Genomic DNA, 22,673 nt, shown 5'->3' on the forward strand with positions numbered 1-22,673 from the left:
TGAGAGACTGTTTAAAAGCTGTGAATGCCTGAAACTTAGAAGCCAAGGTATTCCCCTGCCTGAGCTTAATGCTGTTCCCAACAAAGGAATAAAAAGCTACCAAAGCTGCCATTTGGGAGATGGAAACTGGTTGAGGAGGAAAAGTCTTATTGGAGTGTATACACAGGCAGATCATTCTGTCTTAGAGGTGCTACTCATGAAACTGACAAGAAGACCCTTTCTTTTCCTATTGTGAAGTTACAAATATCAGCTTCTCCATCCAAGCCACTGGTGAAGTATTTAGGGAAGGGCAGAGAGTGGTATAGGAGGTAAGTGAGTAGGGAAAGACAAGGGCCGGTGCTCATAGGGTGGAAAACTCTTGGAGCCTGTTTTTTGAACTTTGAAACCATTGGTGGCAGGGTTCAGTCACTGACAGCACAAGTTCAAGAGTTGAATGATTTCAAAAGCCCTGGTCTCAGGAGAAGATAAATTTTCATACTGGGGCAGTGGTTCACTTTAAAACAATTTTTTTAATCCTAAGAATTAACTAAAATCCAAAACGCTGTCTTGAGTCATGAGATCCATCCGTTGTTGACATCGTCTTGATCTGCATCTAGAACTCCATTGTAATTTTTAGGCGTGTGTTAGGTTTTTGTGAAAACTTTTGTTTAAATGTAAACTTCATATCAACACTGTCAGTTTTTTGTCTTAATAAAACTATATAGATTTATAATCCTTGATTTTTGTCTTATCTTGCTAGAAACTCTCCTTGCCTTTTATTATTTTATAGATTGATCCTCTTTGGGAACAACCTGCACACTTGAATGGTTTTTCAATACTATAGGCTTGAAAATCTGGTATCTGGTGTGAGTCTTTTGAGTGGTCTCACCATATTAATTTAGTATTTACTGAGCATTTACAATTTTTATAGAGATTGTCACGTCATTCTGTCTTCATACTGCTCAAAATATGTTTAGCAGTCTGTGACCTGGTAGCAGTTCCAAACTGTGATATGTTTGGAAACACAGATTTGGGGGTTAGCTTTAGATCCTGACTAATGTTATCATAAATTTGTATGACCTTAGCTAAAGCCAGCTTCTCCAGACTTTTCAGGAATTGGTCCTGTGATTGATCAGTGAATTAAAATGTCATCCATTTTCTTAACATCATTTGCTGCCTATAATTCTAGACCCCAAACAGAACTAGATTCTTTTTTTTGGCTGCGCTGGGCCTTTTGTTGCTCTGTGTGGGCTCTCTCTAGCTGGGGCGAGCGGGGACTGCTCTTTGCAGCACACTGGCTTCTCGTTGCTGGGGGCTGCTCTTGTTGAGAGCACAGGCTCTAGGTGCACAGGCTGCAGTAGCTGTAGCGTGCAGACTCAGTAGTTGGGGTGTGCGGGCTTTATTAGAACATGGGCTCAGAACTTGAGGTGCACAGGCTTAAGTTACTCCGTGGCATGTGGAATCTTCTGGATCATCCACTGCACCACCAGGCAAGTCCAGGACTGGATTCTTGTCAGTTACAAAAGGGGAAATAGGATTTCCACTGAGATCAATTCAGCTCTACTCAATAGTTAATAGCATTTGTCCCAAATAAACTGTAGGACTTCGCTGGTGGTCCAGTGGTTAAGAATCCTCCTGAAATGAAGGGGACACAGGTTCTATCCCTGGTCCAAGAACATCCTACATGCCATGGGGCATTTAAGCGCATTCCCCACACTGCTGAGCCTGTGCACTCTGGAGCCTGTCCTCTGCAACAAGAGAAGCTATCACAATGAGAAGTCCACGCACAGCAACTAGAGAAAGCCGGGGCACAGCAACCAAGACTCGGCATAGACAAAAATAAGTATTTTTAAAAAGAAACCATATTCTTTCCCAGGGAAGACACTGGAATTGATAATGCATGCAATGAAAACTGAAGTGAAGGAACACAATTTTGTTATCTTTAAAAGCCAATTACCACACATTTCTAGACTCAAGAATGAAGGATAAATTCTTCTCAAGTGATTGTTGAAGCCACAAATGCATGCAGAAGTGTTAGGGAAAAAATAAGACATAGACACAACAAATCTTAAGTCTCCTTTCAGAAAGTATTCGTAGAGCATGTCTTCAGATGTGCAAAAACATGTTGGACGCCTTTGACAAAACTACATCATCATAGACCTCTAGCCCAAGAGTCAAGGAGATAATATTAAGTTTGTTGCCCTAGTTACCATTACAGAAGAAGAGCTAACTAATTTGATGACAGAATCATTGTCTGACACTGGCAAAGCCAGTCAAGAGAAAACACCTTGCTCCTTTACTGCCTTTAGTTTCAAGTTAATAAATACAAAAACACTCTTTCTGCTTTCCAATGGCATTTGAAAGTTTTGACTACCAATTACAAATAATTTTTAATAGCTGAGTTTTTAAGTACTTATTTTCAGATGTAATCTTATATTCCAGAACTCATTCAGACTGGAGTTCAACTGATTTTAACCCTTGGCTAGTTAGCATTGACCATATGTACACAACACATTTACAGTTTATGGTCTGTGACACTGGGAATCTGTATTATAAGGTATATTTTCCTCTTAGAGAAAGGGGGAATGCTAGAAGAAATTGCTACATCAAAATAATTTGGTGGAACTCTGAAATCCAAATTTCTGCAATGGCTCCAAATCCTGAACTATGTATGGAGCTGGGCCGTTGGAGATCAAGCGTATCTGATCAAGTCATATTAATCTGATGTGCATGCAAGTCAGCCTTCTCATAAAGATGTTCTCATTTAAAACTCAGAACTGATAGGAATGAACTAAAGTCTAGGCTCAGTGTTTTCCCGCCACTAGAATTTGATTGAAATACAAATACCACTACCAGGCCAGCATTCAGCTTACTAAGTAAAAGGAAGTCTTGGCTTCCTTCACCTTTTCTTTTAGCATCCTGATGTTCTGGTGTGTGGTAAGAAGTGTGATATAGGAGCTTAAGATCCTTAGACAACCATCAGTCTCTGATCTGCACATCACCTTGGTATGACTGTCCAGCAAGGTTTTCTCTAAAAGTTAGTGATTCCCTAGCCAAAGAGTTCAGAGTTGTTTTCTCTCTCATCTGTTTGACTTTTAATCGACTTGGCCTAGGGCCTCCTTTTGAGTAAACTGATGGGTATTGAAAGCAAATGAAATCTGGAAAAAAAAAAAAAAAAAACATCCTTCTGGGATAAAAAGCATAGTTGGCCCTGCTTGAAGAAAGTAGAGCAAGGAATGTTTCTAAGGCTTTTCTTTTTTCTTTTTTTTTTTTTGGCTTAGGCCAGTTAGGTGGCAGAACTCTGAGGCAAGGCTAAAACATTCAAGTTTACAATATATTCTGACTAGTTTTTCTTAATAAATAGCTAGTGTTAATTCACCAACAGGTCTGAGTCTGCATTCTGACCTTGTTGGTTTGCATAGTTTGTGATAGTACCAAAGCTACTGTTCATGCCATGAGGATTTTAAAATCCTAGTTGACTTTGACCAGTCCTGCCCTGTTTACTGTTTTGCATAGCCACAGATCAGGCTGGGCTACTTTAGGGCTCTGGGACATGGGCCTATAGCTTCAGTTACTGCTTCAGCCCCTAGCTGAAGATTGGAAGGCTTGTTGAGACAACTGAATTAGCCTCATTAAATTTGTTTAAAAGGCAGAGCCCCAACACTTGGGTCTTTTCTCCCTCTCTCCAGATGAACTAGATTTTATTTCCTTGGTTGAAACAGAAACTGGAATTAGTAACAAATACCATGTAGCCTACTCCATTATACAGTTAGACTGGAAAAGAACCAGCTTTAAGACAGTATGTCTGCACACTCAAAAAGACAAGGGTTTCTATCCTACTGATTGTGAAAATGCACCTCTTCAGCAAGGGCCCATATTCTCACTCCACTGGCGGCAACTTGTACACTAGATTTATGTTTCTCCACTACTTCAGGCAGAACTTTCAAAGTCCTAGATCTAATAAGGACGAACTCAAACCACGCGTAAGTTTCACATTATCCCCTCAGTCCCCACATGCTCATTGTCTACTGAAAGGTTCAGAACTAGAGGAAAGGAGGACACCTGTGTGTGAGAAGTGGAAGTGAAAGAAGGGTGCTTGGTACACTGACAAAGTGACAAGTTGAAGGTCTGAGTCCCTTTCACTTCCCAGATAGATCAGGGATAGGAAAAAAACGCTTAACCACTCATCATAATCAGTAATCAAACACAGATTTTGCTAGAGCATGTCTACACTGGGTTGTGAAAATGACTTCCAAGAAGGCAGACCCCAACCTGGTACCCCTTTCAGTACCTGCATAGCGTCAATGCCCTAGAACTATGTATTTAGTCTGAGCTTCTGAAGCTGTTGCTCTAGGTCAGTCCCTACTGGATGAGTTAAAATAGGGTGGTGGAGACACTTTTCTACAAGGCACTTGTTTTTCCAGCTACTTGCCAAACAGACCTGAAGAGCAGGTCTGCTGTAGCTGTGGGTGGTAAAAGCAGGGATGAAGGCCGCCTAAGAGGACTCCATGGTAAGTACCTCCTCATTCAACAGCTGTTTTTAATTGTTCAGCTTTCCCCAGGACAAGCAAGGAGTCAGCTATGAAGGCCAGGTCTTGACACTGGAGCATGTCTCTAGATTTCTGTTTTTCCCCTCGGTTCTGTGTGGGGTTTTTTTTCTATTTTTATTGAAGATCTATTTTATTGATACTGAAATAGCCTTGGTTTCAGTAGTAAGACCTTATGTGGGGCAGAGACTGAAACAAAGGATCTGGGACTTTCCTGGCGGTCCAGCAATTAAGACTCCATGCAGGGGGTAAGTGTTGGATCACCCATTGAGGAACTAAGACCCCACAAAGCCTGAAAAAAAAAAAAAGGATTTACTTCCACTGCCTTACATAATTAAAGATGTGTGGGAAAATCAGTTTGAATGACGCACAGAACTAAACTCAAGACAAAGCAAGCTTTTGACCCCTACCCAAAAAGGCACCCGGAAGTTTGGTCCTGAGGCCTACTCATCTCCCTGTGAACTCTAGGACCTTGTGTCACTTCCTGACTCAGGTGCAACAGCTTTCACAGGCCTTACTTGAGTTCTCGTATCTTCTTCCTGCTTCTTCCTGCCAGAAAAAGCCTTGAAGCTGGAACACCCACTCCACCTGCCAACAGCAAAAAGAGGTCAGCCCCACAGTGGTGCTGACCAACTTGGCTCAAAGCCCCAGCTAATCAGCAAGCTCCCAGACACAGCTGTACATCTCTCCATAAGGGGCCATGAGGGAAGGGGGTGACCAAAACATACTTTCTCAGACCAGAAGCAACACTAGCAAAGGGGAGGTAAGGCATTTTTCTCTTAAAAGCTAAAAAAAAAAAAAGAAAAAAAGTTTAACAAGTTGCAAAACTAAAGTTAAAGCCTAATTGTGTACTAAACAAAAATATGTATACATGTATCTAGAAGGAATACAAAGACATTACTCTGAATTTTACTTGTCACAGTTTTCTATATATTTTTATCAGCAGTTTTTCCAACTTAATTTTTAGCCTTTTTTCCCTTTAAAATCTGTTTTATTTGGTTTACAGTCAAGTTTTGTTGTTCAGTCGCTAAATTATGTCCAACTCTTTGCAACCCCATGGACTATAGCACGCCAGGCTTCCCTATCCTCTCCCAGTTTGCTCAAATTCATGATTCATGTCCATCGAGTCGGTGATGCTCTCTAACCATTTCATCCTCTGCTGCCTCCTCTTTTTGCCTTAGGAAACAGCTCTTACTTGATAGGACCAACCAACCCCTTCCAACTAGGGTTGGGGGAGGAGGGGGTGGGAAGCCATTGTAAATTGAAACAAATTAAGAGCTCAGCCTTATTCCCAGAATTCTATTCCACCCCACAGAATAAACTCTTGTAGCATCACGGAACCAGGTCACACAGTGGTACATGGGGAGTTCCAGATCACAGGTTTCATAATAGAGAACACAGCCTCCAGCCCAAAACCTTGTCTGGTAATCTCACAGAGACTGCCAAGTGGCCCATTCATTACTTGGGCATTTGTAAAGTACCTACCATAGATGGGCATGAGGCAGTCCTAACAACCATCTGGTACCTTAAAGCATTCACCACTTCATACACTTTTGGTTTTTAGAGGGAGAAGATTCTGGTCACCTCAGCTGGAAAGGATTTCAAATGCCTTAAACCCTGGGGTCAAACTGTCTGTTTCTCTAGTTCTGGGGCCCTGCTGTTCCAATGGAGGGCCTGGCATGCGCCGGTCCGTCCATCCCTCAGGTTTCCATCCTCACTGTCGTCACTGACTGCGCTCCAGTTGGCAGGTGGGACCACCCGAGAAGTAACAGCATGGTCCGTGTTAGAACTGGAGTTGCCGCAGGGGGACAGGTAAGGAGCTGGGCCACGTGACGAAACCCGCCCAGCCCTATGAGAACAAGGCCAAAGGACACTGAATTCTTCCTCTAAAAGGATTCAGCTGGCAAGCCCTACAAAAAGGTAATAAACTCATTTTTGGAAGATTTAATGCAGTATTTAAGACTGAGTTGTCAACCTCCCCCACTCTTCACCCACCTTCCCGTAAGAGCTTTGCCTTAGCCACAGTGGTCAGTGCTCTCCTCTTGGGGCCTATTTCCTTTACACTCAGTTTAAATTCAAAATAGGGAAAAATTGCACTTGAGAATGAATCATTCATTTTATTTTGTCATGTGCTCACAGCATCTTTCTTTCTCTCTCTCTCTCTCCTCTCCCTGGCAGGTCACAGAGATAAATTAAAAATAAATCTACAAGGAAATAATTTATAAAAGCACTTCCCAGGCTCATGCCTTCTATCCCTACTGCTCAGTTAGAACGCCTCCCCCTCCAAGTGGGGAAGAGAATCAGTGCTTCCCCCACTTGAACTCATTCCTGTCAGTCTGGGGCAGACCATGCTCTAGACCCAGGCAGAGGTGGGGACGGCAGTAGGCAGCAAAGACATGGGTCCAGGAACCACCTGGTCACCTTGGCGCTCCCCTCTCTGCCTCCCCCAGGCAGTCTGCCAGAAGCCCTTGCTAAACCGGGGTACGGAGAAGCTGCCTGTGGCCAACAGCCTTGGGGAAGGGGTACCCTCAGCCCCTCTTACATGCACTTCTCATTCTCCTAGAAAGAAACCCAAAAAGAAAGCAGACAGAGACCTCGGGACAGAGGAGAAAAATCCCAAGTGTTCACACGATTACACGGAGTCTTTATGGCAAAGAGAACATTTAGCAGCTTTGAATATTGGGGTATCTCCTTTTTACTCAACACAAGCATTCTAGACCCTATAAGTGAAACAGGGCTCAAACCCTAAAAAAAAAAATCAAAGCGCAAGAAACTCTAAAAGGACTAGTTTTTGTCGTCGTTGCTGGGTTTCATATTTTTTTTCTTTCCAGTGACAAGCCCAGTTGGTGGGGGAGGCCTGAGGGAAGGGTCACTCCCCAGTGTTGTGCTGAATACTGCCTGGCTTCTCCACATCACCCCCTGCCTCAGAGCAGCTCCCAGGAGGCTGCAGGCCCAGCACCCCAGCTGCAGAAGAACTCCAGGCAGCCGCTGAGGGGCAGGGGCACGCGGGCAGGAAGAGAACAGCATTCACATGCAGGCTCTGGTGGAGATGTGGGAGCCTTGGCTCAGGGGTGACTGGGCAGAGGAAGGCGGATGGCAGGGCAGCTGAGTGGCATGCTTGGCTGGGGCTGCTGCAACACAGGGCCTGACCCTCGCCTGTCTACCGTTTGTTTCATCCTAACTCTTCAAGTCAGTGTCGGGTCCCAGTGGCTCCCCCATGACCGAAACCTCACAGAAAACATCATCCAAGAGCTCCCCTTCAGGGATGCCGAAGTGCAGGGGCAGGAGAGTTCAGAAGCCCCTCCCAGAACCCACTCCGTGTTCCACCCCTCCCCTGGGGTGAAGTGGGGTTTACTCACACCAAATGATCTAGTCTCCCCTAAAACCTGATGCCTGGAATCCTGGCCAGAGCCTATTTAACCTGCCCTTTGATTTTCTTCCCGCTTTGATTTTTCTTCCCCTTCCTTCCTTCCCGGAAATGAGACTGCCTTTCTACTACCTCCCCCTCCTCTCACAAGTCCCTTCCTTCCCATCTGCCGGCGCCCAGCAATGCCAGCACCACCCTTCCCCTGAAGGAAAGGGGCAGGGGTGAGGGCCCCGTCCACCCAGGCGGTCTGGCCACTTCCACCCCCTCAGCGGGGGAAGCTGAACCCGACAGCGCCTGCCTCTTCCTGTCCACTGACCCGCAGTCATCCCCTCTGAGAAGATCTATTGGATAAGAAGGCATTCAAGTCCCCGCTGTAGGTCCAGGTCCAGGCCCAGCCCTTCTCCAGTTCCCATCTCGGCGAGCGTCAACCCCCTTCCTCCCCAGGCTCACTTTCTCCGGTCCTTCGGCTTCCTCTCCTGCCGCCGGGCCTGCTGGTCGGCCAGGGTGCGGGGGATGAGGAGGACGCTGCCGTCCCCGGCGTACTGGAGCGCGTACTGACTGGGCGAGTAGGGCCGCCCGTTCTCATCCCGCAGCCGCCCAAATACCTCCTGGTACAGGCTCTGGACCTTCTGCTTCATCTGCCGCAGGGACCGGAGGAACTCCACCTTCTCCCGCAGCAGCCGAGCTTTATCACGCTGCAGGTCCTCCACGTCCCGCTCCAGGTTCAAGATGGTGTCCAGCTTGCGCTTGCGGCAGTTCTGCGCCGCCATCTTGTTCTTGCCGCGGCGCCGGATGTCACGGATGAGGCTCAGCTGGGCCTCGCTCAGCTGGTACTTGGACAGCAGCTCGTTGAACTCCTCCACAGGCAGGTTGATGATCTTGTCGTTGGTAAACGGGATCTTCATGGCTCGGGCTCGATGCTCATCCCGGCTCATCTGCTTGTCCAGGAAGTCGGCCTGCTTCTCCTTGCTGCCCTTCTTGAGAGTGCTGGGGGGCGGCAGGTCAGCAGAGTCGAGGGCACTGGGCGCCATGTTGTACGTGTGGTTGTGCCCCACGTGCTCCAAGTAGGGCAGGCAGGAGAGCTGAGACGGGTCCTGGTAGCTCATGCGGCAGAACTTGGAATACTCAGGCTGGTAGCCCACAGCGCCCTCAGCCTCTTCCAGATCCAAGGTCTCAGAGTCAGAGCTATAGCCCACGGCACCTTCCTCAGAAAAGGAGGAAGAGGCTGAGGAAGAAGCAGACGAGGAGGAAGAGGAGGACGAAGAGGAGGAGGAAGAGGAACTACCTTCAGAGCTGCTCAGGGAGGAAGGGCTATGGCTGGAGTCCAAGGAGAGGCCTGAGTCAGAATCGAATTCTTCTTCGAGCTGGGAGGCCTGCACCGGGTTAAAGCCTTCTTCTATGGCCAGGTCCATCAGGCTGATTTCATCCAGCATGGCTTCATCTAACAGACCCCCCAGCGGATCAGGCAGCTCAGGGCCGGCTGTGTCGTTGGCCGTGCCATTGAGCTGTGGCGGAAAGAAGAGCCCCGCCAGGTTGGTGGAACCAAAGGTGGAGTTGAGGCTGGTGGAATTGCTGGGGACCAGCGGGAGCAGTGTGGAACTGCTGGCCACAGGCAGGCTCTCCACCTCTGGGCTGAAGAGTGAGAAGTCCTGGCTGCAGCCCCCCAGGGATGCCTGATGCAGGCTGACATTCTGATTGATGGGAGTGTTGGGGGCAAGGCTGTAGTTGGTGCTCAGTGGGTCTCCTGGAGGGGCATTATACAGGATTTCACTTGTTGATGTGTTCACTTCCATGGCCTGGGAGGAGAGACGAGCATCACCATTCACTCTGCGCAGATTCCCTCCCCTGGTGTGGCTGGGGGCTCACACTAGCAGGCACCCAACACAGGCATGGCCGCCTGGGTATAAATGCAAGAGATGGGAAACCAGAGCCCATCAAGTGGGGCTTGGAGCAGCCTCAGCTCCCAGCCCCAGCTCCCAGCCCCACTTGATCTACCATGGCTGGCAGAGATGGGTTCCTCCCTGTGAACTCCCCCCAAGGCAGGACTGATGGGCTCCCGGTCACCTCTGGTCAGACTCCCCCATCATGACAGGAGAGGAAAAAAGCTCCTAACACTGCAAAATCAGCACAGTGAAGAGAACACCTGGGCCTGCAGTGAGACAGCCTAGCTGCACCACTTGCTGGAAGACCAGAAGCATTTCACTCAGCCTCTCTTTGAGTTCAGTGTCCTCACCTTTAAATAATAAAAGGGCCAGCAAGATGATGTGAGGGCCAAGTGACCTGACAATGGCTGCAAAGGACTGCAGGAATGTCAGCCTGCTTTAATGCTCAATCTAGGAAACACCTAGCCAAGTGATTACCTGCCTGAAGGAAAGGAAGACGGTGCACCTAGGAGGCAGGCCTGCTTTAGAAGCCTCAGTCCCGGGGCTGCTTTTCCCAAACCCCAATCCTGAATCCACCCACTGCTGCCCCAATGAGACACCTGGACAGTTACACCTCAGTATCCCCACTTTTCTTATCAATCAGAAAGGTGTTACTCTTTCTTTACCCAGAAGAGGAAAAGCAACTGAAAACGAAGATACTCCACACAAAGTCTGACAGGTTTGTGCCTGGTTCTGATAATCCTACCTGCATTTCCATGATGGACATGAGATCTTGCCACTGCTGTTCCAAATCAAATGGCGACTCTGTCCCAGTCAGCAGAGGAGACAAAAGGTTGTTCTGAAGACCTGGGGGCTCACTCTCACTAGGCACTGCTTCTGTTATGCTGGAAATGTCTGCCGGAAACTAGGGCAAAACACAGAAGGTTTAACAAGGGAGGAGGAAAGACCACCTTCTGCTTCCTCCCAGAGACTACCGCCTGAGGCTCTGTATCTTCCTTCCTCTGCATTCACCCCCAGCAGCCAGGATAGGGCCAACACCAAAAGCTGGCCCCTCAGGCAGCCACAGAGACACACCATGTGCAGGCTACCCCGCTGGCTCAGTGGGCTCTCCCTAGAGTCCTGCTCACCTCAGCATTCTCCCCAAAGGGGCAGGTGGCCTCCAGCAGCCTAAGGCACTCTTCCAAGGACAGGGCTGTCTGGTCCTCCCCACCAGGCACCTGTGGCAACAGCAACTGTTAAGTCTGACTGACCCAGGCCTTGGCTGCCTGTGGGCCAAAGCCCCTTCCCCAGCCTTTCCAAGGGAAAGCTGGAAGGAGGCCTTGTGTGGTCATAGGGCTACACTCTCCCTACGTCCCCAGGCTGTCGGCTGGCCCCAAGTCCCAAACTCCAGGGGAGGAGAGAGCGAGCGGGAGGGCTCTGATGCCAGCAGACAGCCACTAGGTGCTCTGCCTCCCTGTGCTCTTCTTTGTGAGGTGTGGCCCCTCCACTGCTGCTTCGGCTCTTCCACTCCCACTTCCTCAGCCACCGCTGTGACTTAGAGATCCCAACCCAAGGTACACATTCAGGCCCATCCCACAGACACACACTGCCTTCTCTAGAGAGAAGTTTCTAGAAGGAGGCAGAGGTGGGAGTACCTGTGCAGGGAAGCTCTCCCCGGTCTCTCCATCCACTAGCAGGTTTCGAGCCAGAGCTTCTGCACCCTCGCCTGGCCATGTGTCCTCTTGCTCTGCTCCATCTCGCAGTTCCTTATCCACATCCTGCTCCTTCTGGCGATGACTGTAGTCAAAAATCTCACGCCCAGCCCCCAGGTCAATATCCTGTCGCCAAAGGATGTCAATCAGATCTATGTCCTGAAAGACAGAGCACCATGACTTTAGCTCTGGGGTCCTGGGGCCCCTCCCTGTCCTGCCCCTCAGAAGTCCCTCCAAGCATCACCCCAGCTACTCCTGGGTGGGGTCGCTCCCAGTCTACACCTGCCAGCTTCTTCTGCTGTCCCCTCCGTACCAGCAAGGATTCATTCATCTATTTCCAGACACCCCCCTCCAAAACAAAAAGAGAGCTAGCAAAAACCTCTAGCATGACTATCACCAAACTAGCCTGTGCACTTAGCATCTGGACCAGAAACACAGCCAGGCCAAAAGGCGGGGCAATCTCACCACAACTTAAGAAGGAGGCGAAGCAGAAGACACCTCTCATTTTGGGAATGGGAATCCCTTAAACTTGGTTTGTAGAAAGATGGCCATGGCAACCAAGGGTGAACTGTGAAGCAGAATCACTTCGCAGTGGCCAGGCTTGCATCAGCCTATGGTGCCATTGTATTTGCATAAAGGGGTGGGGTGGGCTGGAGAGGAAAATCCCTGCATTTGCAACCACCTGATGCAACCAATGACAACCACAGGCTACCTCCAGCCCTTCCTACAGCCATTCCCCTTTTCGCTGGCTGAGGCAGGAGTATGGATGAACACCCACAACTCTTAGCCCAGGCTCACCTCAAGATCCATCCCTGCTAGAATGCCCACTCTCAGCTGATCCCAGCAAGCCGCCTCAATCCCCGGAGAGCCTCAGGCAGTCAGATGATCCTCACTGGGCACCCCACCCCTGCCAAGGCCAGCCCCACAGTGTCCCCTCACACCAGTGCTCACTCCCTTACCACACCCCAGGACTCACTGACTGCCATCAGTCAACCCACTCAAGGACATAGCCCCCATCACCGCCCAGCCACAAATGCCGCCTTGGGCACCAAAATGCCTCCCTCCCACTCTACCCTGGCGCCTTCCGATCAGTTCCTGCTCCAACTGCCACCCCCATTGCCACCCAGCATACCAGCACACAACCCCAATAAATAAGAGACATTTGGATTTCCTATACATGCATGTGGCTGAAGAAACCCTGAATTGTTGCCTTCCACTCAGATGTTAAAAGGCAGATACTTTCCATAAAACATTATCCTTAGTTTAGAGCTTAGACCCACCTCCCTAGCTCTGACCAGACATTTCTTTCCCACCGTAACTCTAAGACCTCCCAGGTGTCTCCCCCACCCCCAGTCTCCCCACACACACCAACCTGAACAGAAGCCCTGGACCCAGGAGCAGAGGGGGGCTGGGCCACCCGGTGACCAGCCACCAAAGAGTTAAGGGGCCGGCTCCCTTTGGCATGGCCCCCACCACTGTGAGAGCTGCGGTCCAGGCGGGTCATGGTCTGCGAGATGAGCCCCAGGGCAGCTGGTGCCGGGAAGCCGGACAGGGGGCTCCAAGGAGCTCTTGGCTCTCAAGGAGCAAACCAGGCTGGAAAGGTGGCCCCTTGCTAGCTCCGAGGGGCCCAAGAAGGGTGCCCCGCCCGTGCTGCTGCCTGGGCGGCCCAGCCCAGCCCCCTTTCTCCATCCTGAAGCAGCCCCCTCCCACCTCACAACCCCAGTTCCACTCAGGCGCCTGGCAGCCCCCACCCTGAGCTCACCGCAGAGGCTGCAGTGAGATGGGACTCCCACCCCATGCTCCGTGCTCAAGCTGCAGAGGAAAGCAAGCTCCCTCCTGGGCCTATCCTCCCGCTCCTCCCTTTCTCCCCCTTCCCATGCCCCCCAAACTTGTTACCTAGGCTGCAGCAAGGAGCCAATCCCCTCCCCCTCCCACCCCGCAGGTCACTGCTGAGGCTGCAGAGAGCCAATCCCCTCCCCCAGGTCAGCAGCTGGGCTGCGGAAAGAGCCAATCCCCTCCCACTGTCGTTACCTAGGCTTCGACGAGAGCCAATCTCCTCCCCCAAGTCTCCGCTGGAGATGCGGAAGGAGCCAATCCCCTCCCACCGCCTGTTACCTAGCTGCAGCCGGGAGCCAATCTCTGCACCAGGGCAGCTGGAGAAGCTGCCGCAAGGAACCAGCCCATCCCTGGGCCGCCTCCGTCTCCTCAAGGAGACGCACCCAGGGGCGGGCAGCCCCACCCAGCCCAGTCAGCCAGCCTGGGTGGCGCAGTGAGAGAGCCCTGGGGGGAAGGGGTGCCACTCTCCCTCCTGTCGCATCCTGCTTACCCAGCCCACTCAGGACTGGACAGACACTCCTCCTGCAGCTTCCCTGGGAATCTAAGTTCTTCCCTGGAAGTGGAAGGAGTTTTCCCATTCCTCTGTAGGGCTGTGGCCAGTCGTCCTCAAGCCCAAGGATCAAAGCTAGGCTGGGCAGGAACCCAGTGCGTCCAGATCCACTGGGAACCAGGGGTTTTGTCACCCCAGAGCAGGCCAGATGAGAGGAAGGGGGAAGCCATCCACACACACAGGCAGGGATGTCATGGTGCTGGGCAGGCCTAGGCAAGAGGCAGACAGGAGCCTGAAGGCCAGCATGAAGGGTGCTCTGCAAAGTCCTGGACACAAAAACATCCCCTGCCCCCCCACCCCCCACCCTTAACCCCAGCTGTTTTCAAGAGCATTCTCTGCCTGAGCCCCAGCTCACATCTCTAAAGCAGAAAATAAGACCCTGGCAGGATCAGGGTCACAATTCTGGCTCCCATACTCACTGCTGCTCCCCTTGCACCTAAGGTCAGGTCAGGGACAGTATGTTCTCCACGGTCACAGACTGCTCCTCCTCGCCTGCTAAGAGCTGTACACAGGCCACCCCCCGCTCTGGGCAGAGTGCCAACCTCGAGGGGAATCCTATCCCTGACAAGGGCCTGGGCTATAGCTGTCCATCGAATAGGCCTGGCAGCAGGGGTGTGCTGCCACCCCGGGGATAATACCAGCTCCAGCAGTGCTTGTCACATGCTCTGGACCTGGGTATTTTTATCCCTGAGTTGCTGAGGAAATGTTGTTCTAGACACAATAATCCTCCCTTCCCCCATACCCAGCCTGGGCCCCTAATGCTGACCCATCCTCAACCTCCAAAGGGAACGGTGAAGGCCTGGGGTCAGGCAAAGAATGAACTTCACGAAGGCCAAGAAATCCCAGGAGAGCTTCCAGTAGGAAGAGGAATGAAGCTACGCCTGCAGGGTTCCCAGGAGCAGAGTTCCCAAGCCCAGTTATACTCAACCCTTGAGGAGCTACCATGGGGTGGGGGGATGGAAGAGGAGGCTGGGAGGTACACTGTGCCAGACTGGAGCCCATTTGAAGGAAAAGAACAGAGAAAGCAAAAGAGAGGTGGCACTGTAAGAATCTCAGCAGAGAGGCACTGCAAGGCAAGCAGCGCTCCCGGCCCCCTGGCTCAGATAACTCTCGTCTCCCTCAAAGCAGAGCTAGTATGAGCCAGCTAAGCACAGAGCAACCCTGCCACCATGGACGTTTGGGGCCAGGTCAATCTGTTATTTAGGGGCTGTCCTATGCTTTTTAGGAAATTCAGCAGTATCCCATGCCTCTCCCAACTAGATCCCAATTACACCTTTTCCAGTTGTGACAACCAAATCTGTTTCTACACACTGCCACATGTCCCCTGATACCACAAAATCATCCCCAGTTGAGGACCACGGGCCCAGAGGAAGCCACATGATTTGACAGTCACTACATGATTTGACAATCACTAATATTCAGAAAACTGAACTCAGGAACAGACTTGAAGGGAGGGTGGGAGGCAAAACCTGGTCTGATTGGTAGAGAGAGCCAAGTTCTACAGCTTCTGTAAAAGTTTCAATGTATCTCCATACCCTCTTCTTCCCAAACACTCCCCCCATGCACCCTTGCTTCAAGACTCAGCCCTGGAAAACCCAGCCCAGTACAATCCCTCTTTCCCTAAAAGCCGGGCAAGCAAAGCAGACCTTTTCCCAAGCTCCTTAAGACTGCATGGCAAGACAGGGTCAAAAGCAGAGTTCAAAGCCATCTTATCACACTGGTGGAGCAGGGGCAGCAGAAGCCATTTAACACTCTTAAAGGCAACTGCATCACCTTCTTTCCAGAACAGAATGTCAGCCACTCGTCAGGAATTCAGATCTCTGACAGTTCAAAGCAAGCTGACTTCAGCAGCAGAATGCAGTTTCTCTTCTAGCTTCCAGCCCTCCCGTCCCTACTCCCTGCAATAGGCCTTTAGCAAAGAATGGGAGCCTGGCCCTCTCCTGGCCAAGAATAACTATCTAAATCTACCCCCTGGCTCAGGCCCAGGAGAGCCGACTTATCAGGACCTTACAACAACAACACGCCTGACCACAAAGGAGGAGAACTTTAGGATATGTATGTGTGTTTTGATGTGGGGGGAGGTACAAGGCAACAGTCCACAAAATATCTGTGTCTTAGCAACAGATATACAGCGCATCAAAGCCCATCACAACATGACTCCCTCCCCCACCCCAGGCCTCATGTTGAAATCCAAGCAGTAAACACACAGGCATGTTCTAGGAACCTCCCACTGCCCTGACAGTAGATTTAGAGGTGGGTCGATTCTAGTCAGACAACCCAGCCCATTCCTAACCAAGAACAATGCCCGAGACTCCTTGGAACCGCTCTGGTTCTTTACAGGGCTTAGTACAACAACCATACTCCTTCAGCACCAGCCCAACCCACCCCCCCAACCTCAGACCCTTCCCACCACCCCTCCACATTGCCACTAACCTCTTTGGTTAAGTCTCCACTGACTGGAGGGGCTACAGCTCCCAAATCCTCCAAATCTTCACTGAATCCCTGCTCCGTTTCGCTTTCTCGCACCCCGTTGTCTGGGCCTGTCACATCTTGGAGACCACTGGAACTCTCGAGGGCGAGGCCTGAGCTGGGCTGGCTGCCAGAGACAGATCCCTCTGGATCCCGGTGGACCAGCCAGGCGTTAACCTCAGTAGTTGGCACCTGGAACCTGTCCAGGGCCCTCACCTGATTGAGGAGTCGCCGGGCAGTGAAGTAATTGTCCAGGTCTATGCTCTTGGGGTGGATACCATAGCCATCCAAGGTATTCCTCAGGTTGTGGAACTGGGTCTGAGTATAGGCAGAACTGGGCCCCAGGATGATCTCCCGAAGCGGGGGGAGCTGTGAGGTCAGGTAAGTATCCACGTCCACCCGTACCCCAATCAAACTGAGCAGAATGGTGAACTGGAGGAGTCCTTCCGTTAAGTATTTCTTCAGAGAAAGCATTGCTGAAGGACCAGAATGTTTATGTTTTTTGGTTTTTAAATCTTCTGAAAGACAAATCAAGGCCACTGCTCTGCTGCTCCAGCCAGCAAGTCACCCTCCTCAGTGCCAAACCCTGTACCCCACCCTGGCAGAACACAGGGGCTGAGCTCCCTGATGGCCTCAGAGGAAAACACGCCCCTTGGAGCCAAGGCCACACTCCAGACCACATTCACTTTTCCCTTCTTGACACCTCACCTCTGAAAGTACAGCTGTTGCTAACCCAGTCCAGGCCCTCAAGGCCCACGTGACTTACTGTCTCCACAGTCCACATACAGTCACTTCCTCACTCACGTTAGTTGTCCTCTCTGTAGATTCTGTAGATTCCACTGCAGGCTGTTCTCAGAAACAGCTGAGGATTTTTTTTTTCTCCTTCTCCTTCCTAAGGTTTATTTTCTTTGGCTGGAGCTACAGGCCTTTTGTCTTGGGTCAGAGTGTCCCGCCTCCTCCACACTTACCAGGGGGGTTTCCAGAGAAACCTGAAACAGGAATCACAAAAGCAACAGGATAAGGTTCTATAATTTTCATACCAGGATCAAGGCAAAAGGTAAGAAACATATTAAAAGGCCACTTTTATCTCTTTATTAAAAAATAAATCCAGTTATACTCCCAGAAAACCCACAAAATCCTGTACAGATGGAACAACTATGAAAAGAGGGTACTGCTCACAAGGGATCTCAATATCTGGATATTAATTTTGTGATGCTCTAAAAGGTAGCTCATTTTGGATAAGCAGGCCCAGGGCATCCAAAATGTTTTACATGTTATCTGATTTACCAACCCTCCCCCACCCCATTACACGCTACCCAGCTTCTATTTTTAGCATGAGAAGTCCATTTCCTATCTTAACATAAAGTTTGTTTCCCATCTCTCAGGATAAAACTGCCTATAATTCTTGTCCCTTCAAGTTCTTAGGAGAATTTATTAATGCGTGGGAGTGTGAAAGAACACCACCACAGAAAAGAATAACACCTTTTGTTTCCCCAACTTTAAAATCTGATTTCTCTTTCCTATTACTTTCACATTAAAAAAAAAGTGGGGGTACTGGTGGGATGAGAAGGGGTCTGTAACAGGATTATTCTGTCCAGAATCTGAATACGCATGTTTTATTTTCATTCATGTGACCTTCTGATCCAAATCAGAAGGATATGGCCAACTCTTCAACCCAGACAGCCAAGTGGGGAGGGAGTAAACCTGCCTTTCAGTTCTAGTCTCTACTTTTGAGCTTCCATTAACCTTATAAACCAAGACATAGCCCTCTGATCTCCAAGGCTGACCCACCTACCAACTTCATTCTAAAGGGAAAAAGACACACACATACCCAAAGACAGACAGACAGACACACACACCCTTTATCTGGTTAGAGTAAACATAACTGCGACCCAGAATTCCTGCTTACACTACCCTCCAGTTCTCACGCAATTTACTACTAAAAACCTCCCAAGAACAATTAAGTTCCAGAAACCGGACGAGGTCCCTTAAAGATCGAGTAATGCCAGGTCTGAGCCCGGTCCCACCCTGCCCCGGATACCCGAGTCCGGCTGGGACCAAATCGCCATGCCGCTCCTGGCGCCTCGGCTTCTAGCCTTCTGGGCAGCAGAGAACAAGTGCTACTTTCCTGGCCTTGACCCACCGGGGCGGCCAAACCCCACCCCGCCCTCCGCCCCTATGGCCCCACCCCGCTCCCAAGCATGGGCTTAACACCACGCCTTCTCAGGCCCTCAGCCCTCCCCAGTCCAACCCACCCCGGAGCTGGAATTCTCCACGGCCTTTCGGCCCCTCCCTGCCAGGCCCAGGGCCCGGCCCCGAGGCAAACCCCGCTCGGCCGCCCGCTCCCGCCTCCTGCCCCTCAGCTCCACCCCGCCGCCCTTCACTCTGTAAGCCTCGGTCCCGCGGCGCTGCGCCCCTCCCGTTAGGGAAAGAAATGTGCTTGATACCCGCTGCTGAGCTCGGCGTCCGCCGCTACCACCACAGCAAGCCCTCAGCCCGAGTCCAGGCCTTGCAGCCGCCACCGCCGGCCGGCCTAGAGCTCGCCAGCCTCCGCTTCCCTCCCCGCCCCCTCCTTCCACCTCACTCGGAAGCCCGCCCTCCGCGTCCTCCCCGAGAATACGTTTCTCCAATCAAAGAGCCGAGATGGTGGCCGTCGCCGGATGTCGCTTTGACTGATAGTAAAGAGAGCCCAATGACTGAGTATGCCTCCTTCTCCCTTTACCGGTTTCTCAAGACTGACATGGTCCATGGCCCAATTGGCATGTAGGCCCGCCCCGCGGCGTGGGCCCACCAATAAGTGGGGCGAAGGCCACAGCGCCCGGCGTTTGGGACCCCTCGGCCGTGCTTCGGCCGCAGGCGGTATTACAGCCTGGGCATGGAGTGAAGTAAACAGGCTGAGCGCTTCCAGTGCGTTCTTTGATGGGTATAAGGGCTTAGGGCTGGGAATGGGAGGTGGTATCACCGCCGGAGCGCGGAATCCCCCCATTGAGGGTTCCCATGGTGACTTGCAAAAGTCCAGTGAGACCTGAGAGGCCGAGGTAGGGCACAGAGCATGTGTTTCGCGTGCTGTGGACGCTCGTGCCGCCATTTTGGGTGCTGGTAGCGGAAACCGCTCTCCCAGCTTCCGCTCCATGCGGGCCTGGCACTGGGCCCTTTGCCAGTCAGGGATCGTTGCACCCCATGTCGTGTGCAAGTCGTGTGGACGGGTTGCCATGACAGTGGTGGGACGTTGGGGATAATGAGCGATGTGGCATAATTGGTGGTTTTCGTCACGATACAAACACCTTCTCCTCTGTCTGCTCCACCCCCGCCTAACTTCCCACGTAGGTTAGTTTTGCTTTTCAGAAACTCCTCAGTTTCTACTGTTCTCCAGTCTCTTCTAATCAACATCTTTGATTTTCGAACGTTGGTTTACTCCAGCATCACTTTGGGGAGTTTTTAAGCTTGCACATTTTGAGGCATCACACCAGTTTCTAATTCACTTAACCTGCGGTGGCAGCGTGATAACCTCGCTCGTTTAGTAAACGACCCATAGTGCGAAGACCCCTTTTAGACAAGCACTGAGTTGGAGTCCGTAGTACGTTGTTCCTAGCTGTGGGACAAAGAGGCGTCGACTCAAATTCTTGACTCCCTAGAAGATCCTGCTAATCTAGTGGGCAAGTCATTGGTCCTTGTACAACAAAGGACAAGGCCAACTGATAACTCACTTGATGAGGTCGAGTCCATCACATGTTTGGAGTTAGGCAGCTAAATCTGGGATGGTTCACAGATTATAGATCATTTTCACTATACAGAAGTATAACCGTTGAATTCTCTGAAAACTACTGAGCTAGTTACCCATTTCAAAGATGGATTCAGAGAGCACATGTTTTGTTTTCTCGTTTTACTATTTGTCTTCCAGAAAATGCTAGAATATGAACTCCATTGAGGACTAGAATTTTGTGTATTAACGGTTGAATCTTCAAAGCCTAGAACTGGGCCTGCAATAGTAGACACTTAATAAATACTTGCTAGGAGTTCCTCAGGGGTCTAGTGGTTAGTGACATAGGCTTTCACTGCAGTGGCCTGATTGGAAACTGAGATCCCACAAGCCCACAAGGTAGCTATAAATAAATAAATAAAATCTGAAGAAAAAAAAACCTTGCTGAATAATTGAAGGGGAACTCAAGCAGTCCTGTGATTAAAAAGTTCTTGTTAAAAACAGAAAATCCTTGGAGGAGGTGTGGTTTTGGAGGATATGGCATATTATCAAGGAAGTGGATGGCCATTCAGCCCCTGAATAAGACCAGTATTGGATAAAAATGAAGGAGAAATTAAGGTGAAATCAGTAACTCTAAAAATATATCAAGGGGGTTGAGAAGAAAATATTTTAAAACCAAAGTATTAGAAGATACCAAGGCTAGACTAAAGTTACTGGGCTTAAATACAAGACTATTTTGAGAAGATAGGAGGGACTGCATACGAAGAGTGGCCATCTGTTTCACATAGCAAATAGAGAACAAATTTAAACCTTGACACAGTTCTGAGAAGACAACTGAGCAATCTTTATGGGGAGTCAGGGAACTTTAGCACCAACAGAATTGAATGTGTTGGACAGTCTGTATTTTCCAAGTTTCTTTTGAGCTGCACAGTAGGGTACCAGGTGTCTGGGATGAAAAATAAGATCATTAGTACATGTAAGAGTAACATGAAATCTAGATAAATGTTTACTGAAATGGCAGCTGTGGTTGGGAAAGCTACACCAGGGACATCACATGTGATATTCTCACATCACTGTGGAAGCCTTAATTCACTTGGTCACTTTTTAATCACTCACAGGTTTTGCCCTCTTACCCATTGTCTCCTTTCCTTTCTCTCCTTTCTGGGGTCTTGGGTCTGGAGAGAGTTGCCGGCACTGAGGATAGGAGGGGCTCCTTGTTCATCCTTAGAGAAGGGGTGAGAGAAGTGCGGAGAGGTCTTTTGTTTTGCCCACACTGTCCTGTTCATTCTCTTTTTCCCTCCCAGCTTCAAGTACCATGTTTAAATGTGTATAATAATTATTTGAGCGTAAAGTGGGAGAGAGCTGAATTGGGAACTGTTTTGCTGGTTAAAGAATGACTAGGGGTAGTCAGAAAAAGTTTTCTGCTTAACGGTTACTGAAAAGGTGGGAAGAAAAAAAGGAAAGACAAAGAATTGCTGGCCCATTGCAAGGGCTAAGGAGAATCGAGATGTAGAGACACTGTCAGCAGCCGGTGGTGAGGCCTGGCAGGGTGTGGGCGCCCAGGATGTTTAATAGTACTCTATGTAGGAAGTGGAGATTGAAAGACTGTCTTGTCTTTCACTCTGTCTATATAGAGTTTCAGATCAAGTCTGAGCAGGTGCAAACCTCCTTCCCAGAACCCACTCATTAACCTTGTAAAATCCAGGGTGTATCCTTCTTCACCCAGGAAGCCTCCCTCTCCCCCACATCCCCCCCCTTTCTCTGCCTGGAACAGCTGTTAACAGGACAATTACCCAAGAAGCAAAAGAAAGATCCCGTGCTGATGTGTCATCAGTCCTGGTATATCCATTAAATCAGACCGAGAAGCCCACTGGAAAAAGTGAGCGCATGCACTCACTCCCTGAGAAGAGAGAGGCTGAAAGCCACCAGTTGAACCAGGCCTTGCTGAAGAGACTCCATCCAGACTGCTCAGGAGAGAAGGCAATGGGAAGCCAGGAAGCTAGTTAGTTCTAATGCACAGGAATTCGGGGTCATACAAAAAGCCAGCTATCCCTGGATATCCCTCCTTCCCCCAGTGATATCTGTGTTGACCCACCTTCCTCCCTGGGGAAAGTTCTACTGCGCAGGCATCCTCCAGTCATCCTCCCATAATGGCTTCTGCCAAGAAACCCTGGGAGAAGAGCACGTGGGAGGGCAGACTGGCTGCCTCTCGAGGTTCTTCTGGAATAGCAGGAATTGCTTTTTCCCCTAAGGGGAAACTCAAATCTTTCTGCTCTCTTGTGGTTTCCTTTCTTTAAAAACGTTTTTAAATGATGTTAATCTATATATTTTTCACCCCCCAACTTCAGGGGAATGCTGAGATTTTCTTACAGCCCTTCTGAGAGATTCTAGGATCACACCCTGTCAATACTAAATGTTACCCTGTTTTGCAAGGAAATCAATTAATTCTCCAGCTAATCCAGACATCTGGCCCCCTTTCTTGCATGGTAAACATCATTAGCAAGCTTGTTACCATTAAACCATCAAAAGAGGTTCTACAAGCCAGTCTTCCCTGTGTACCCCTCCCACTGCTGTCTTAGAATATTGCTTCTCAACCCTGGCTGCACATTAGAATCACCTGGAGAGCTTGTAAAAATTATCAGTGCCCAGGT

General features: G+C 49.9%; 1 protein-coding gene across 4 annotated transcripts; it reads right to left on the reverse strand.

The window, feature by feature from the left end:
* Window positions 1–5,392: 5,392 nt before the first annotated feature.
* Window positions 5,393–18,886, reverse strand: NFE2L1 (NFE2 like bZIP transcription factor 1). 4 transcript variants are annotated; one of them, XM_068976697.1, is made up of 6 exons: window positions 18,770–18,886; window positions 16,287–17,311; window positions 11,411–11,593; window positions 10,904–10,993; window positions 10,522–10,680; window positions 5,393–9,689 (listed from the first exon to the last, which is right to left on the reverse strand). In XM_068976697.1, the coding sequence occupies exons 2-6, from the start codon at window positions 16,794–16,796 to the stop codon at window positions 8,340–8,342; spliced, it is 2,292 nt and encodes a 763-aa protein (XP_068832798.1). In that variant the 5' UTR covers window positions 16,797–17,311; window positions 18,770–18,886; the 3' UTR covers window positions 5,393–8,339. The 4 variants fall into 4 exon arrangements, with proteins under 4 accessions (XP_068832798.1, XP_068832795.1, XP_068832797.1 ...); XM_068976694.1 differs by having other exon boundaries at window positions 11,411–11,626; XM_068976696.1 differs by lacking the exon at window positions 18,770–18,886 and adding an exon at window positions 18,364–18,458 and having other exon boundaries at window positions 11,411–11,626.
* Between the last annotated feature and the right edge of the window lie 3,787 nt (window positions 18,887–22,673).

This window comes from Capricornis sumatraensis, chromosome 8, assembly GCF_032405125.1.
Source record: "Capricornis sumatraensis isolate serow.1 chromosome 8, serow.2, whole genome shotgun sequence".
NCBI lineage: Eukaryota > Metazoa > Chordata > Mammalia > Artiodactyla > Bovidae > Capricornis > Capricornis sumatraensis.